Genomic DNA, 15,950 nt, shown 5'->3' with positions numbered 1-15,950 from the left:
AAAAAAAACCTTGAACCACTGACTAAGAAATACAGCTGCATGGTGGGATGTGGCACTAACCTCGGACTTCTAAAGACTGAAGGCATTTCCTCAAAATGAGGCACACTGAGGCTGTCCTCTTCTTTTGGCCCCAAACACAAGATGTGACTCCTTTGTTGCTCTTAGAGCAGGTTTTTCCCATTACCTACAGAGTGGCTCACAATCACCTGACCTTTAGCCTCAGTTCCAGGGAATTCAACACCTTCTGGCCTCTTAGGGCCATCTAAACACATGTGACGTTCTCGGGGCATGGGGTGCATGCATTGGAGTGCATACACCCCCAAATGTCCGTCCACTCAGGAATAAAAATGTGATGTGTCTACATGGGGTATTGAAGTGTAGATATGTACAACTTAACATGGAATCTTGAGAATGCACTGGCAGAATAGACAAAAAAGGCCATGTATTGAGTAAATCTATGTAAAATGACCTTGGCAAATCTAGAAAGTGGATTGTTGGTTTGAGGAACTTGGCGGTAAGGTCTAGGGAGTGACTAAGAGTTAAGTTTCTCTTCCAGATGATGGAAGTGTTCTGGAATTAAATAGTGGTGATGTCTACATAACTACATGAAAATATTGTATGGCACGCCGAATGCTAAAATAAACATGAAGCGACTACTCTGTGTAACAGTCTGGATAAAAGAGGTTAAGGACTGGACCCTGGTTTTAGTAGACCTATTGCCGATGTGCACCTGATCCCACTGCGCGTCGTCGTCGTTTGTGCAGGAAGGACATTTACACTTATTCTGTTCTGTGCCTTCAAACGTCATTTCATTTGGCTACAGTTCTTAGAGACACAAAGAGTAGCTAAGATCTATGGTCTACAGAGGAACACATTCCCCTGTCCTCCACGAAGTCACAATGCTGCCAGGCTGAGCTTGCCCTCGAAGTGTCCCGTGCTTCCAAGTACCCCTAGCTGCTTCCAGCCGGCGGAAGACTAAAGTCGGCCATCTCCCTCACAGCACTGGATAACAGACAGACCGGTATGCACAGACCACTCGGGCCGGAGGCCCTCAAACTCCTCAGGTCCCACAATTCTTCGCTCAGACCTCGTGTGGAAAACGTTCTGGTCCGGGGCTACTGCGCACATCTGGGTAACAACTGCACAGCTCTTCTTCGCCCCTTCTCGCCCATCCGGCAAACAGAGGACACCTGGCACCGCCGCCAGAAGTTAACGGGACGTGTGGGTCCCACGGCAGGCGGGCGCGCCAAAACGGCGCCACTTCCGGCCATGCGCGGTCCGCACACCGCAGCCCACTTCCGACAAGACTCCCAGGTAGACTTCTCTGCAGTCTGTTCTCTGTAGCCAGGGATGTGACCCTCGTTGCCTCATGGGGTGTGTTTAAGACATGCGTGGGTGTAGCCTCCCCTTACCCCAACCCACGTATGCCTGTCCTTGCTCCCAGAGTCCATCTTGAGAGCCTTTCATCTTTCAGGAGCACCAGGATCCGGATGTGGAACCTCGGACAGGGAGGGACCAGATCGCCAGGGATGTCGGGAAGGGTGCTTATGCTGACTGTAGACTTGGATATATAAGGATGTTTTCAGTAGCCTTCCCTAGAGAACAGGTGGCTTTTTTTTTTTTTTTTTTTTTTTTTTCTTTTTTTTCGGAGCTGGGGACCGAACCCAGGGAAACAGATGGCTTTTTAATCCCCGGTCACGATTGAAATTAACTTCTCAAGCAAGTTTGTGGTGGAGCATGGTCGGGGAAGGTCAGGAAGAAAGAACTACCATTTAGAGGAAAAGCAACTCGGACCTCACCCTATTCAGCTGACTGGCCTTGTTTAGCTGGCAGGATGAGCTCTGGAGCCAGAGTGATCTTGTTCATGGCTCCAAGGTCTAGTAGGAGCTAACTAACCGCTGTAAGGGCCGCCGGGAGGTAGCAGAGTGCTTCGGGTGTCAGGTGATGTCATTCTGTATATGCCTACTTAAGGGTGTTAGGCCACTTGTGCACTTTGCCAGGCTTTGGCCACGTTATTCTTGGCATGATAGTATGGATGTGGTAAGGGGTAGTTGAGCAGCAGGGTGGAGGATAAAATAGGAGAGAAGTTTTTAGATATTTCAAACCTCAGACTAGGAAGTCTATATCTGGAATCCCAGCACTGGGAGACTAAGGATTGAAAGTCAAGGCCAACCTGGTTTATACTGAAGCCCCGCCTTGAAAACTACCTTTCAAACATCCATTTATGATGTGTCCCCGAGTTTCACACTGCTTGCAGCTACCCATCCCCCGTCACCAGCAGCTGCCGCAGACCCAGCCCTTACTCTGCCATCCTCAGTTCCAAGCACTTTACGTACCTCAGCACCGTGTGTTTAAAGATGAATAGCTGGTCCAGAGAGGTCCAGTGATGGTCCAGGTCACACAGGCTGTGAGCAGTAAGTACACCGAAACTGAACCAAGCACACTGACTTACCCCTTTTCCCATGCTGCCTGCCTCCTGCTCCCCAGATGACAGGGCATAAAAATGATCTGAAGCCACAGTGACACACTGCCTACATGTTTAGTCACCTCTCTGATGGCCTATGGGTCTGACTTCTTCTCCTGCCTGCCTCCTGGTCTTTCACTGGCCTATCCACCAGGTTGGGCAGTAGCCAAGCTAGTCTTCCTTTGCGAGGCACATTCTTCTGTGGCCGAGAATGGGTGGCCTGAGGAGACGGTGGTGTGGGCAGGCCACTTGCTTCAGCCAGTGTGGCGCGATGTGTTGAGCCCAATGGCTTCCCTAGTCATAGTCACATCTGTACCTGTCTGAGGTCCTTACTCTGTGGTCCTTGCTGCTGACCCCTGAGAACGGCCTTGGTCATGGAGGGAGGCTCCTCTCGGATACAGCCCACTGTAGCTTATCAGGAGGCATGGGTTGATTGGTGTGCACCTTAGGGACCAGCAACGACACCTGTAAGGCTTCTGTGAAGGTTTGCTCAGACATCTATTCTACTATTGTCACCCCCTTCGTGCCCATCCCCACCCCCCAGTCCTCTGTCAGTGTCTCTGCTTCTCCATTAATTTCTACCAATGCTGGCTCCCTCTTTACCTCCATCTAGTACCAGCCTCTCCTGTTTCATTTTATGAATCTCCGCATGATACCTGAATTCTCAATAAACAGGAGACTGAAAGCAACCCAATGTGGAATACTGGGCTCCATATTTAATATAGTGTTGACCTAAGTACTGATGGAGCTATAGAATGGAATAACTGTACATAAATATCTGAGCATCCGTGTCGCCAGGTGCCGTGTCAGCATAGTAATTACAAGTACTGATGGTGGACTAAACTTACACGCTTAAGTCCATTTCTTCCCTGCCAAGTCCCAACCAAGTGACATGGGAAGTGTATAAGTAGAAACAAATCCAGTGCCTCAGGGAGGGCTGTGTGCTGACTTGGGAGACGTATGCCAGGTACTATCATATAGCCTATGGTTCTTCAACCTCAAGCCTAGGCATGGACAAATCATGCCAGATATGTGAGACAAATCAACTGAGACGGGCCAAGATAACCAGATTGGCCCATTAGAGGAGAAATCAGAAAATGGACGACAGCTTTCAAAAAGTTAAAACCTAAGGCTTGCTTTATTTATAACAGGGAGTGAACTTGAAGTACAGGGGCCTCCAGAGCTCTGCTGGTGGGATAGGAAACGGTACAACTTCGGGAAGTTGAAGCAGCCTCTAAAACTTAGCACGTGGCCCAGCAGCTCCACTCCACACAGATTTGTCTGCAGAAGTGTAGCAATGGGGCTCCCCCACCCCAATAATAGCCCCAGACAGGAAATAGCGCAATGTCCAGTGACAGTCTATCTACTGGGAAACACAGACGTGAACTGTTGATGGACTGAACACATGGACAAGTCCAAAAGGTGCTGTGCCAGCAGTGAAGCTTTGGCGAAAGGCCGCAAACAGGTTACATCTTCATAAAATTCTACAAGGCATTGGTTTCTAGAGCTACAGATGCAGGGGGGGTGACACGGGGGGGTGACACATGGGGTGCACAGAGATGATGGAAGCATTCTGTACTTGGAGTGTGGTGGCAGCTTGTAACCACGTTTGCTATGAGCCATTATTATTTATCGTTGAATTCTGTTTATGTAAACAATGCCTCAATCAACTGGATTTTCAAATGGTGGAAAAGACAGAAGAGGCACCCATCCCCTTAAACAGCATAGGGTGCTATAAAGGCACAGCAAGAAGAAATGAGGTGGGATGGCTCTCTGGAGGGATGGCTGTCAGTAAGATGCTTGCTCTGCAAGCCGGCAGGGGGAGGGCCCTAGTTTGGATCCCCAGCACCCACATACAGAAGCTGGCTATGGTGCCATTTCCTGTGTCTCGTGCTTGCCTTTGGGCTGGTGTCACATTGCTAGCACTCCCAGGACACTACCTTGCTGACTCACACGGTCTTAGGCCTTCTCGGCCCCTTGCAATAACTCTCCGCATATCGTCTGTCTCTCTATGGGTTTTGTTTCTCTGGAGAATGGTGCCTCATACTGAAGATCTGGGCCACCCAACAGCTCAGGGAAGAATGTCACCACACAAAAGCCAACTCTGATTCTGTTCAAGGATCCTTCACCAGGAGTGTTCTCATAATCCTTAGTAAATTAATTGCTTTAAAGCATGACTGGCAAACAAAATATTTGCAGAAGATAAAGTGGAAAAACAAATGCAGAGCAAAGACACAGAAAAGGGACAGTGAGAGCTGGTGAGGAGTTGCACACCTGAGACTGCACACCTGGGACTGCACACTTTGGGCTGCACACCTGGGACTTCACACCTCGGACTGCACACTTTGGGCTGCACACCTGGGACTGCACACCTGGGACTTTCACACCTGGGACTGCACACCTGGGACTGCACACCTGGAACTGCACACTTTGGGCTGCACACCTGGGACTTCACACCTGGGACTGCACATCTGGGACTGCACTCCTGGTACTGTACTCCTGGGACTGCAGCACTCAAAGTGGTAGAATCTCTACGTTTGAAGCCAACCTGAGCTACACGTTGAGTTTTAAGTCAGCCCAGACTACTATAGAGTAAGACCATGTCTCAATGTCCTCCCTGCCCTTCAAAAGAATCTTAGGTGAAACATTGAGAGGAAAAGCATCAAACCAGGGAGAACAGTGGCCCCTAGACAGTCTGGACTGTAAGGAGAATGGTGACCTCACAATACAAGAGGGAATGGGAGAAATCAAGAGGTTAAGAGACAGACTAGAGAGTGAGACTGCCCCCCACCCCAATTCACAAACAAAAGTAGATTTGCAAGTGTATTCTTCCTTGCAGGGGACTGGAGTTCTTTTCCCAGCCCCTGAATTAGGCAGCTCACAACTGCCTGTACCGGCTGGAGGATCAGCTGCTTCTGGCCTCTGTGGGTATCTACAGTCACACGCAATTAAATCCTTAAGAAAAGGGTGGAGAGCAATTGAGGTAGGCACTATGTCAATATCTGGTGCCTGCACACATACAAACCTGTACATGTATACCCACACACAAAAGTAAAAAGCAGAAAATAAAAATGGCTGGGCGGGGGCATAGCACGGTGCCGGAGTGTTTGGCTAGCTAGCATGCACTGGGCTCTGAGCTCAATAACCAGTGATGGAGAGAAAAGCGCGGCAGGAGAACGAGCACCTGGGAGCTGCAGTAAAATAATGCCTCTCCAGGCACTCACAGACAGACAGCTCCCTCACATCTGGACTGTGAGAAACCGCTGCGATCCTCTGAGGTGATTGCTCTGCGAAGGTTTCAGCTACTTAAATGGGCTCCCAGGAGCAAGAAACAGTTGGATTAACCAAACAGTTTGATGATTGAAAACCTGGGACCACAGCTTCTCAAGTTGGTCAGCAAGAACAGAATGACACTTAAGGACCCGAGGCAGGAGGATTGCAGTTGGTCCCAGGCTGTCGTGGGACACATAATACAGTTTAGGCTATCCTGGGCTACATTGTGAGTCACTATCTTAAAAAGAAAAAAAAAATCAGTCAAGCATGCTGGCAGGTGGATCTCTCTGACTTCAAGGTCAGCTTAGGCTACACGGTGAATTCCAAGACAGCCAGAGCTCCACAGTGAGACCATGTCTCAAAAGCAAAGCAAAACAAAACAAACTCCCCCAAACCTTAGGTGGGTTCCATTAACAGCTAACATAGCGAGGAGAGCACTGTTCAGTAGGACGGTAAGCATCACGATTCTTAAGGAAAAAACAGTCCAGTCTTACTGTTGCCTTAAGCAGGGCAAAGCCAAGCCTGCTGCTTTCAGATTTCAGTAACTGACGGTCGAGAGTGGCTATCAGGGCAGCCACAGTCTTACCTGGGTAACTTACCTCTGGAAAGGGGCAGTTTTCCCCTGCAGGTAAAGCGCCCAGCGGATGACCGCCTGCTGAACACATCCTGTTAACGTATCTCTAATGTACTCCATGAAACAAGTGACCCGCAAAAGACTTCTGGCTCCATTAAAGTTGAATGGAAAGAGGCCTTTTATTTTCTGAAACTCAACAAGACCTGGTGACTAATGACCCAGGACACTGAGCCCAGGGAAGGGCTGGAGAGAACCTGTAAGTGATGGGTAAGCTGGCTAACCCCAAGGTGAATCCGGAGGTCTCTGGGCGCTCTGAGAAGGGCTTGGTTGACAAGACAAGAACATTCTCTTTTCTTCCTGGGCTCACCTGACCTTGTTTCTGAGCCCAGATCTTATGTGGCTAAGTCCATTTCTCATCCCCCAGTCAAGTGAGGTATGGGCAGTTGCTTAGGACCAAGCACCCCAAAGATCCCCAGCCAGAACACTGGAGCCAGGAGCCCTCAGTCACGTGAGTTGCTTTAGTCTTAGGAGGAGACTCGTGGGTCAGGCGAGTGCACGGCTCCGCGGATGTGCTGTGTGTGCAGCAGGCTGCAGAGCCTCAGAAGCTGGTGAAGCTCACGGTGTGGATCTGGGTTGAGATCTGGACAAAGCTGGCCCGGAGATCTGAGGAGTCAGGGGGCCCCTGGGCTCAAACTGTGGTCACTGAGGCCACTCCACTCCTTTTGAAACCCGAAGCCAGCTCAGCTCAGGGCTGCCAGTCACAGAAAGGGTCCGTCACCGCCCCTCGAAATGGGCTGTGATTTGTTCCAGAGTCCTGCCTTTAGTCTCAGGGACAAAGGTGAGCGTGAAAAGGACGCTGAGGATACAGAAGGCAGCGGTGAGCCAGAAGGCACCGTAGGGTCTGAGGATCTCCTGCAGAGAGGAGAAAGGCACAGGCGGAGTAGCCAGAGGACAGAGGCCCCACAATCCAGGGGCACCCTGACCGCAGCCTGACACCCAGGTAAGCAGGGAGTAGCTCGCTATCACCCAAGGGGATGTGTGCCCCGGAAACCAAGGCACTGCCCTGAGATCAGCAACGTCAAGGGACAGCGAGGGTCCTGGCCATCTCGGGCCTGCTGCCATTACCCCTTCCCTTACCCCGTTCTTTGGCCCTGCCTTCCAGTGTCCTATGCTGCTAGTTCTCCGTGTGATGACAAAGGGAGAACCGTCACTCTCCAGAGACGGTAGAGTGATGGGGTGGGGGGAGTCTGTGACCTGAGGGAGAGGACACCAGGGGACCCTTCCCTTCTCAGCCTCTTCAACAGGGCGCTGGCCTGGGTCACTGTTGGGTCTCTGCTTGCCTTCCTCTGGGCACCCTGTCTGCCTGAGCATGTCTCTGGCTAGCTGGATATACATGCCACCCACTGCCTTCTTGGCACCTGTCAGGAGATGGACCCTAACCCTATTCAACCCAGCTGCTGCCATCTCTGAAGCCTTGAATAGGCCTGGGCATGGCACGTGTCAGGTCTGTAGGGCACCTGCGATGGAGCAGATGGCCTGCTCATCTGCCCGGAACCTCTCTAGTGGGGAAGCCAGTGGGCTCAAGCCTCAGCTAACTCAAGAAGGCTGCAAGGGAAGTGAAGTATTGAATGCACAGACGCCCCCTCAGCCTATGAGGAAGGTGCGTTCGTCTCAACACAGACTTAAGACTTAGGGGATCACAGACCAGGTTCATTGTTTTGTCTACCTCTGGCTCACGTCGCCCCTGAGATGGCAGTGTTCCAGGCACGAGGGGCCCTCAGCCTACATCCAAGGTCACGGACATGGAATCTCTGGCAATGAAGACTGAAAGGCCCATGCCTTTGCTGACCGTGTGAGGGGGAAGGCATGGGCCTGCACTCACCATGATGCTGCTAAACTCTTTGGTCACCAGAAAGGCCATGAACCAGTTGGTGAGGACACAGACACCGGTAGCCACACCCTTGACATGCAGAGGGAAGATCTCTGACATGAGGAGCCAGGGGATGGGTCCCCAGCCTACTGCAAAACCTGTGGGGACAAGGCAGTGTCACAGCCACATGCTGGGCTAGTCCTGAGGGGTCCTATCAGCCCTCAAGCCTGCTGGGAGGCCTTGCACCAGCCCCTTCCCTTTTAGGTATCAGGACAAGGATGGGACCTGCTTGTAAACTGTCATGGAGATTATGTGAAAGGGTTTAGCTCAGTTCCCAGCACATGGTCAGAGCCATCAGCACAGAAGTTATGCTCCGAGGGCAGAGGGGTAAAACCAAGTAAAACTCAATTTGAAGCTGAGTGCTCCGGAACTTGGCATGGCGGGTTAGAGGGACAACAGCCTTCACCCAGTGTTCCTCTAGTCCCTCTTTACCAGCGATGAAGAGGCACATGCTGCCTACAGCCAGCCAGGCCAGCCCCACGTGGACATCAGCAGGCTCCGCGGAGATGGGCACCAGGAGGCCTACATGGGAGGAGTTGCTGGGGCCACTCTGGGTCAGTTTGAAGTAGGTACCAAAGGCACTCATGCTGAAAACCATGATCACACCTGCAGGCAAAGGCTCGGGCTTGCTGGATGCTGGGGACACAGCAGCACCCAGGACTTAGAGAGTGGTGAGTCTCTCTGAGAGAGGCATGCAGGCACATTAGTCTTGTGCCCTGGCCATGGAAGCCCCTGACTGGCCAGCATTCCTACCCTGACCTCAGACCTCAGCAAATGCCAGGAAGTTCCTGAGGAGTCTCTCCACTGCAGAAGCAGCGTTCAACCCCACTCCCACAGTGGTCTTCACAGCTGCCAGTGGGCACCATGGATGTGTAGGCCAAAGCTACTGCCCAGGACCTGACCTCACCACAACCCTCTCCCCATTTCAGACTAGGAAATAGGGGGACAGAAAGTCACTTGCTCAAAAGAACCAGTCATAATGTATCACCTCCCTGGCCCCGTCTCCCCCCATGAGCTGGGGAGGCTGGGCCCTCCCTATCAAGCCTCACCCGACAAGGCCAGAAGCAGTTTTCGCCCTGCTCTGTCCATGATGAGGGCCGCCACAGCAGTGAACAGGACCTGGATGATGCCCACAGTGACCGTGGCCAGGCTGCTGTCCTGGGGGAGGGGAGAAGCTAGTCTGCTAGAGAGAGACAAGTCCTTCCCTCTCTCTCTGGCTGAGCTGGGTCAAAATGGCATGAGGCAAGCTGAGGAGGAGCCTCTCACCTTGAACTTGGCCTCCTCAAAGATGGTGTTGGCATAGAACATGATGGCGTTGACCCCTGACAGCTGCTGGAAGACCATGAGGCAAATGCCGATGATGAGGGGCTTGTGGACACCAGGGCGCCTCAGCATAGCCAGCTGGAAGCCCTGTCACAAAGATGGCCTGTCAGTGTTCTCCTGTCCCAGGGACCCTTTGGCGAGCCCAGAAGCTTAAGTGGAGGGGACTGAGCCTTCCTGCTGTCCCCACCCCACCTGTGGCCCTGCAGACAGGCCCCTGCAGCCTCCTCATGTGGGAGGGGAGTTGTGAGGGGCTGCAGATTCCAGCACCTGGGTAAAGAATCCCGCTCCCCAGGGCTGGAGGGATGGCTCAGTGGTTAAAGGCATGGCTGCTCTTCCAGAGGTCCTGAGTTCAATTCCCAGCAACCACATGGTGGCTCACAACCATCTGTCATGGGATCTGATGCCCTCTTCTGGTGTGTGTCTGAAGACAGCCACTGTGTACTCACATACATAAAATAAATAAATATATAAAAAAAAAGATATTAAAGAATCCTGCTCCCGGAACGCCAAGCACGTTTGTGCACTCAGGGCTGGCTCCTCAGATCTCACAGATCTCAGCACTACTGGGGAATGGTGAGGCCTCGCTAGAGATGAAGGCACCAAGACTCAGAGATGGCCAGGCCACACAGCTGCAGTGTCTGTGTCCTCCTGCTTCTAAGGTCTCCCCTGCCTATGGTTCCCATTAAATCTAAGCCCTCACCCATTTCCCCTCACAGGCCTGGCCTTTCACTTGTTAGGGGACAGTAGGAAGCTGCACAGACAGCACTGGTCCTCGGTGAGGGTGGAGGGGGCTGCCACCTGGCCGTGTGGCCTTGGGATGGGCTCTGCGTCCTGCTCTGCTCTCAGCCTCTCACCTGGTGCTCAGCCCCAACAGGGGGCTCTTCCCAGCCCTCCTCAGAGCCCCACAGGAAGCGCAGGGCAGCCATGGCTTCCTGGTACTGGTGTTGCGTCAGGAGGAAGCGTGGGGTCTCGGGCATGTAGCACATGAGCAGCAGCATGAGGGTGGGGGGCACACAGCCCAGCACAGCCAACCAGCGCCACTCTAGGACCCAGCCTGCAAAGGCAGATGTCAGTCAGGGCGAGCCAGCCCAGCCCCCTCACAAGCCCCGGAAGGGACTCACTCCGACGGTGGGCATCTCACCACCTGTGCCCACATGTGGGTTAAGGAAACAGTTGCTACTAGGATTGTTCCATTGGGACATTAGCTGACATCTTTGGTGGGCTGCACAGAAAAGACGCTCACCGTAGCCATGGTAACTACACACAGTGCATTGCAGTAGACATGCTAGGGTAAGCCAAATGCTGTACTCTGTCATGTCAAATGCTACAACATACTTGACAACAGAAATGACTGCTACTGCTTTGATGTGTGTGCTACATTAGACTTTTAAAGTAATTTTTAATTTGTGTGTGTGTGCGTGTGCACACACATGTGCCCATGCACGAGTGTGGAAGGCAGAGGAGGGCACTCATTGTACTACTGCTGTCCGCCTTTTTCCCCTACCGGGGTGCTCCATTGAATCTTGAGCTAGGCTAGTGAATGGCAGGCCCCAGCACCATCTTGTCTCTACCTGATCACAGAGCTGGGGTCACAAGAACTCATGACCACACTCAACCTTTTATGTGGGAGCTGGGATTTGAACTCAGGTCCTCATACTTGGGCAGCAAGCTCTCCTATTTGTTCAACTATTTCCCAAATCTTATGTTATACTTGTATCATAATTTTGTCTTTTAAATGTCATTATGTTATTCAACTATCTTGTGCATGGCGGTCTGAAGGAGAAGGCCATGCTCATGTTTGAGTACCTGGTCCCCAGTTGGTGGAACTGTTTGGGCCGGGGGTGGGGCGGAACCTTGCCTTCCCAGTTAGATCTCAGCCTACTGTCTGTGGACTGATGTGAGATCTTAGCTACTGCTCCAGCACCACGCCTACCTGACTACCTCCATGCTCCCAGCATGAGGATCCAGAGGTCATGGATCCTCTGGAACAGCAAGCCCCAAATTAAATGTTTTACATTTATTTATTTTTTTTTCTTTTTTTTCGGAGCTGGGGACCGAACCCAGGGCCTTGCGCTTGCTAGGCAAGTGCTCTACCGCTGAGCTAAATCCCCAACCCATGTTTTACATTTATAAATGGCCTTGGATCATGGTGTTTTGCCACAGCAACGGAAAGTAACTAGAACAGAGTCCGTGGGATCACGTGCATGCATTCCTGGTATAGCACTCATGTGGAGGTCAGAGGTCAGCCTGTGAGAGTCTGTTCACTTTAGCAATAAGGTAGCTTGTAGCTGTTCTGCAAAGTCTAGTGATGGAGGCATCACGGTTCCCACCGTGTCACTTTTTGCTACTACAGTTAACTCATAGCAGTGGGCCAAAAGGACACCGTAGGATCACTGCAAGGCAGTGTGAAGCCACACTGGAGGTAACACTGGTAGTGGGTGGTAGACACCAACTATCCCCACAGCACGATGTCAACAGCTGTGTCTGGTAGGGGCTCTGGTTCACTGTAGGCTCCTAAGGCAGCCAGGCTGCTGGGAAGACACTGAAAAGCCAGGACAATAAGGAGTTAAATATGAAAAGCCAGGACCCCTGAGGAGAGCCAGCACCACAGCCAGACTAGGTGAAGCCTGTCAGTGCTCAACCAGCCCGGACCAGCCCCGACCAGCCCCGACCAGCCCTGAGGCTGGGGATGTGTTATCAAGCACTTTTCTTACACTACCAATCTCCTGGCCCTAACAGCCCTGCAGATGTGGGGATGGGGAACGAGGCTGCGGGGAGGGGCAGGGAAACCCAGCAGGAAGGGGGAGGGTCAGGGGGGCAGCATGTCAGGTCTGAAGAAGGCTGCCCTCTTTCCAGCAATGCCTAAGGAGATGCTACAGGATTGTCGTACGCAGAAAACCCAATTGTTAGCAGACCACAAAAAGCTTAGCTTGTCGCACGCAGCTGGTTGTGTCTAGAAGAGAGGCGGTTTGGGTGTCTCTGAGAGCCTCCATAGATACGTGTGAAAGAACGTAAGTCCTGCCTGCTTTAAGGCAATTTGCTTGGGAGAGGTCTTGAGGTCTTTGCTCTGTAAGCCAGGGACAGCGGGGTAGCCTTGAGCTACCAGCCCCACCTTAAAGGTTGAGCTAGTATGGCCGGCCCCTACTGGCTTGGCTTAACCGTGAAGGGACATGGCTCAGCCTGCCAAGGGTGACTTCTTGTACACCTCTCCCTCTTTCTTTTGGCTTGAAAGAACTTCATGGAAGTGGCTCCAGATAAGAGACTCTCTCTTTGGGCTTGCAAGAGCCACAGGGAAGCAGAGGTCAGGACACAGATACAACAGTGTTCTAGGCAGGGGAGCCAAGGAGCCCTCTTGGGCTTGGAGAGGCTCGAGAGGAAGGTAGACTGGCTCTGTAGGGTGACACAGATCGAAAGAGATTTCCAAAGAGCGAGCTAGCTTAGTGTAGGTAGGATCAGGCTTATGAATAGACGTCTTGTACATAGGTCAGAAAAATAAAATAAAAATCACCTCACTGAGCTAGCGGCTTTTACCTCAGCTCACACCTCCCATGTCTTTATTGGTAGAAATGTTTGTTAGACTTTGAAGAACAAATATGACAGGGAGACAATTTCTGAAACCTCCCCAGGCCACCAGCTCTGCCCTTCACCTTTGGGAAGCAGCCTCCTTTATGCGGTACTCTGCTGAGAGCCCAGTGACAGCATGTGGAGAGCCCGGTTCTCCGAGTGACTGAGCTCTAAGCATTTCCCTACCCCCACCCCTCCTTGCACTGGGACCCTCTCCTGAGTCCCTCTAGGGTGCGGTGGGATTCTGGCCCAAAGAAATCACCTGTTCTACTTCTTCTTGGCACCGAGTCACCAGGACCTCCCCTCCCAGGAGTGCGCCTGAGAACCTGGCACCTTGGCCAGTGGCACCAGGCAAACCCTTGCCCGCTATGACCCTCAGTTTCCAGAGTGGCCATAGAGGCTCTAATAAGGATCAAAAGAGAGGGTACAAAACTACCTGCCACGTAGGCCAAGAGGATGCCAGTGACAACCATCAGCTGCACACAGGAGCCGAGCAGTCCTCGGACGGCTGGGTAGGCGATTTCCGAGATATAGACCTATTGGTGGTTAAGGTTAGACTTTACTTGGCTCTTCTAATGGAAAGGTTTAACCCTGCTATGGGTCAGCAGAGTGCCCTGCCCCATTTCCTGGAGATTTTAAAAGAGGATTGTGGGTAATGGGTTGCCACTATGTGAGCTTCCTTCCCTACACTCGTTTTAAAAATAAATTTATTTATTTATTTATTTACTTATTTATTTATAGATAGAGTTTCATGAAGCCTAGGCTAGCCTCCTGAGCTGAGGATAACCCTGAATTCCTGGTCTTCATGCATTTACCCTCAAGTTATGGGATTACAGGCATGTGCCACCAGGCCCAGCACAGCACACGTTTCATATGCACAGATGTGAGTTAGAACGAAAGTCAGCCCTTGCTGGCCGGGCTGACTCCAGTCAGGGACACTGACTTGTTCAGCCTAATCCTACCAGGGGAGCCATTACTTCTAATCTCAGGACTCACCAGGCGTTATCCATACATACTTCTAGATTATTCCATACCTTATGCCCTCGTTTAAAAAAAAAACAAAACCCTGCAGATCTCCAGTCTCCCTTTCCTCTAACTCCTTCACACCTCCAACAGCTGAAGAGAGAAGCAGGAGGCCACGGAGGTGAGGGGGATCATCCGAGTGTGTGGCCACAGGTTGCTGGCAATCCTCAGTTACTTGGGTCTAAATCTTTCCAGGGACCACTCCTGGACCAGCAAACCACCTCAGGACTCGGCCTTACTTTAAGGGGAGCAAACTAAGGCTGGGAGAGAAGCCTGTGTCCAGCCAGGTAAGTGATCCAGGTGTGTGGGCTGCAAAGTATAAGCAGCCGTGGCTGCAAGCAGTGAAGGGATATCCCAGGGACAGCCCAGAACAGAGCGGTTAACACGAGAATAGGGGCATTCCAGTTATCGCTGCTAAGCATACAGGGACACCACCATTAGTAGAGTAAAAGAGGCACAACCAAGGTCAGTGAGGAATAGCTTCACTCTTGACCAGCTGCCCCTGCCTGGTGAAGATCATCTAGGAAGCCCAAACCACTCACCGGTGCCACTAGTGAGGCGACTCCGCAGGCTAGGCCGGTGAGGAGGCGGCCTCCGAGCAGCATCCACACATCCCAGGCCGCGGTGATGACAGCAAAACCGGTCACGAAGGGCACGGTGCAGAGCAGGAGGCTCAGTTTGCGCCCTGCACGGTCCAGGAGCCAGCCGCCCAGCACGCCCCCTGCCGCAGCGCCCAGGGTCACGACGGCCTGGGGACCCGGACGCGCTGAAGAGGAGGCCACCAGGGACCATGGCCCACGATCCCTCCACCCCACGCCCCACAGCCTTAGAGAAAAGAGAATGAGGAGGACCCTGGTGTGCGGCAGAGAATGGGGGACCCGGGACTCCCCCGCGGGCTCACCCCGAACCAGGAGGCCGCAGTGTCTCCGAGGCGTAGGGCAGGGGGTGCGGTGCGCCGCAGGCTGGGGATGGCGGGGGAGCTGTAGCCAAGCGCGAAGCCGAAGCTGAGCGGGCCCAGGGCGGCGGCGAAGGTGGCAAGGAAGACCCGGCGGCCGCCGGGAGCCCTGCGGGTACAAGGCCGTGCGTGAGCGGCGTCGCCGGGCGTGAGAGAGAGGCCGCGGCCCCCGGGAGTCCGCACCTGGCGCCCGGCGACCGCAACAGCGGCTGTGTTTCCTGGGGGTCCTCGGGCGACATGTCAACAGGGTCTGACCCGCGAACTGTCGCGGCTCGGGCGAGCGCGGCCTCCGCGGCAGGAGTGACCAATGGGACGCTAGAATCCGGCCTCCAATCAGAGCTGACCAATGGAAGCACAGAGCCGGTTGCAAAGCTCAATGGAGCTGAACTACGCCCATGTATATGTTTGCAGGGAGCTGGGGGACAGAGATGACAGCGCCCCTATGTAGGTCCGAAGGAAGCTTTCTTTTCCTTCCACCAAGTGGATCTTCCAGATCGAACACAGGCCGTCAAACTTGGGGACAAACACCTTTACAAGCAGAGTCATCTCACTGCCCGCTGCCCCTGTTTTGTTTTTTATTTTAAACTTTATTTGTATGGGTGTTGTTTACATGTTTACGCACAGATATATTTGTGAGTGGTGTGTGTGTGTGTGTGTGTGTGTGTGTGTGTGTGTGTGTGTGCGTGCGCTTGCTTGCTTGCTTGCTTGCTTGCTTGCTTGCTTGCTTGCTTGAGGAGTTCAGAAAGCGTGGTCAGATCCTGTGGAACTGGAGTTTGAGACCTGGACCTGAGCCCTCTGCAGAAACAAGTGTTCCTAAGCATCGAGCCGTCCTTTGTATTTGTAT

General features: G+C 52.6%; 1 protein-coding gene across 3 annotated transcripts; it reads right to left on the bottom strand.

Annotated features, from left to right (window-relative positions):
- Positions 1–6,465: 6,465 nt before the first annotated feature.
- Positions 6,466–15,405, bottom strand: Slc2a8 (solute carrier family 2 member 8). Of its 3 annotated transcripts, XM_032902715.1 has the most exons (10): positions 15,290–15,405; positions 15,053–15,215; positions 14,694–14,900; positions 13,565–13,664; positions 10,419–10,618; positions 9,508–9,651; positions 9,291–9,399; positions 8,674–8,847; positions 8,194–8,339; positions 6,466–7,223 (listed from the first exon to the last, which is right to left on the bottom strand). In XM_032902715.1, exons 1-10 carry the CDS (start codon positions 15,343–15,345, stop codon positions 7,086–7,088), a joined length of 1,437 nt encoding a protein of 478 aa, XP_032758606.1. In that variant the 5' UTR covers positions 15,346–15,405; the 3' UTR covers positions 6,466–7,085. The 3 variants fall into 3 exon arrangements, with proteins under 3 accessions (XP_032758606.1, XP_032758608.1, XP_032758609.1); XM_032902717.1 differs by lacking the exon at positions 8,674–8,847; XM_032902718.1 differs by lacking the exons at positions 6,466–7,223; positions 8,674–8,847; positions 9,291–9,399 and having other exon boundaries at positions 8,232–8,339.
- Positions 15,406–15,950: the final 545 nt, after the last annotated feature.

Source organism: Rattus rattus, chromosome 5 (genome assembly GCF_011064425.1).
Source record: "Rattus rattus isolate New Zealand chromosome 5, Rrattus_CSIRO_v1, whole genome shotgun sequence".
Classification (NCBI taxonomy): domain Eukaryota; kingdom Metazoa; phylum Chordata; class Mammalia; order Rodentia; family Muridae; genus Rattus; species Rattus rattus.
The sequence above is the reverse complement of the archived record's forward strand: the minus strand, read 5'-3'. Positions and strand labels throughout refer to the sequence as shown.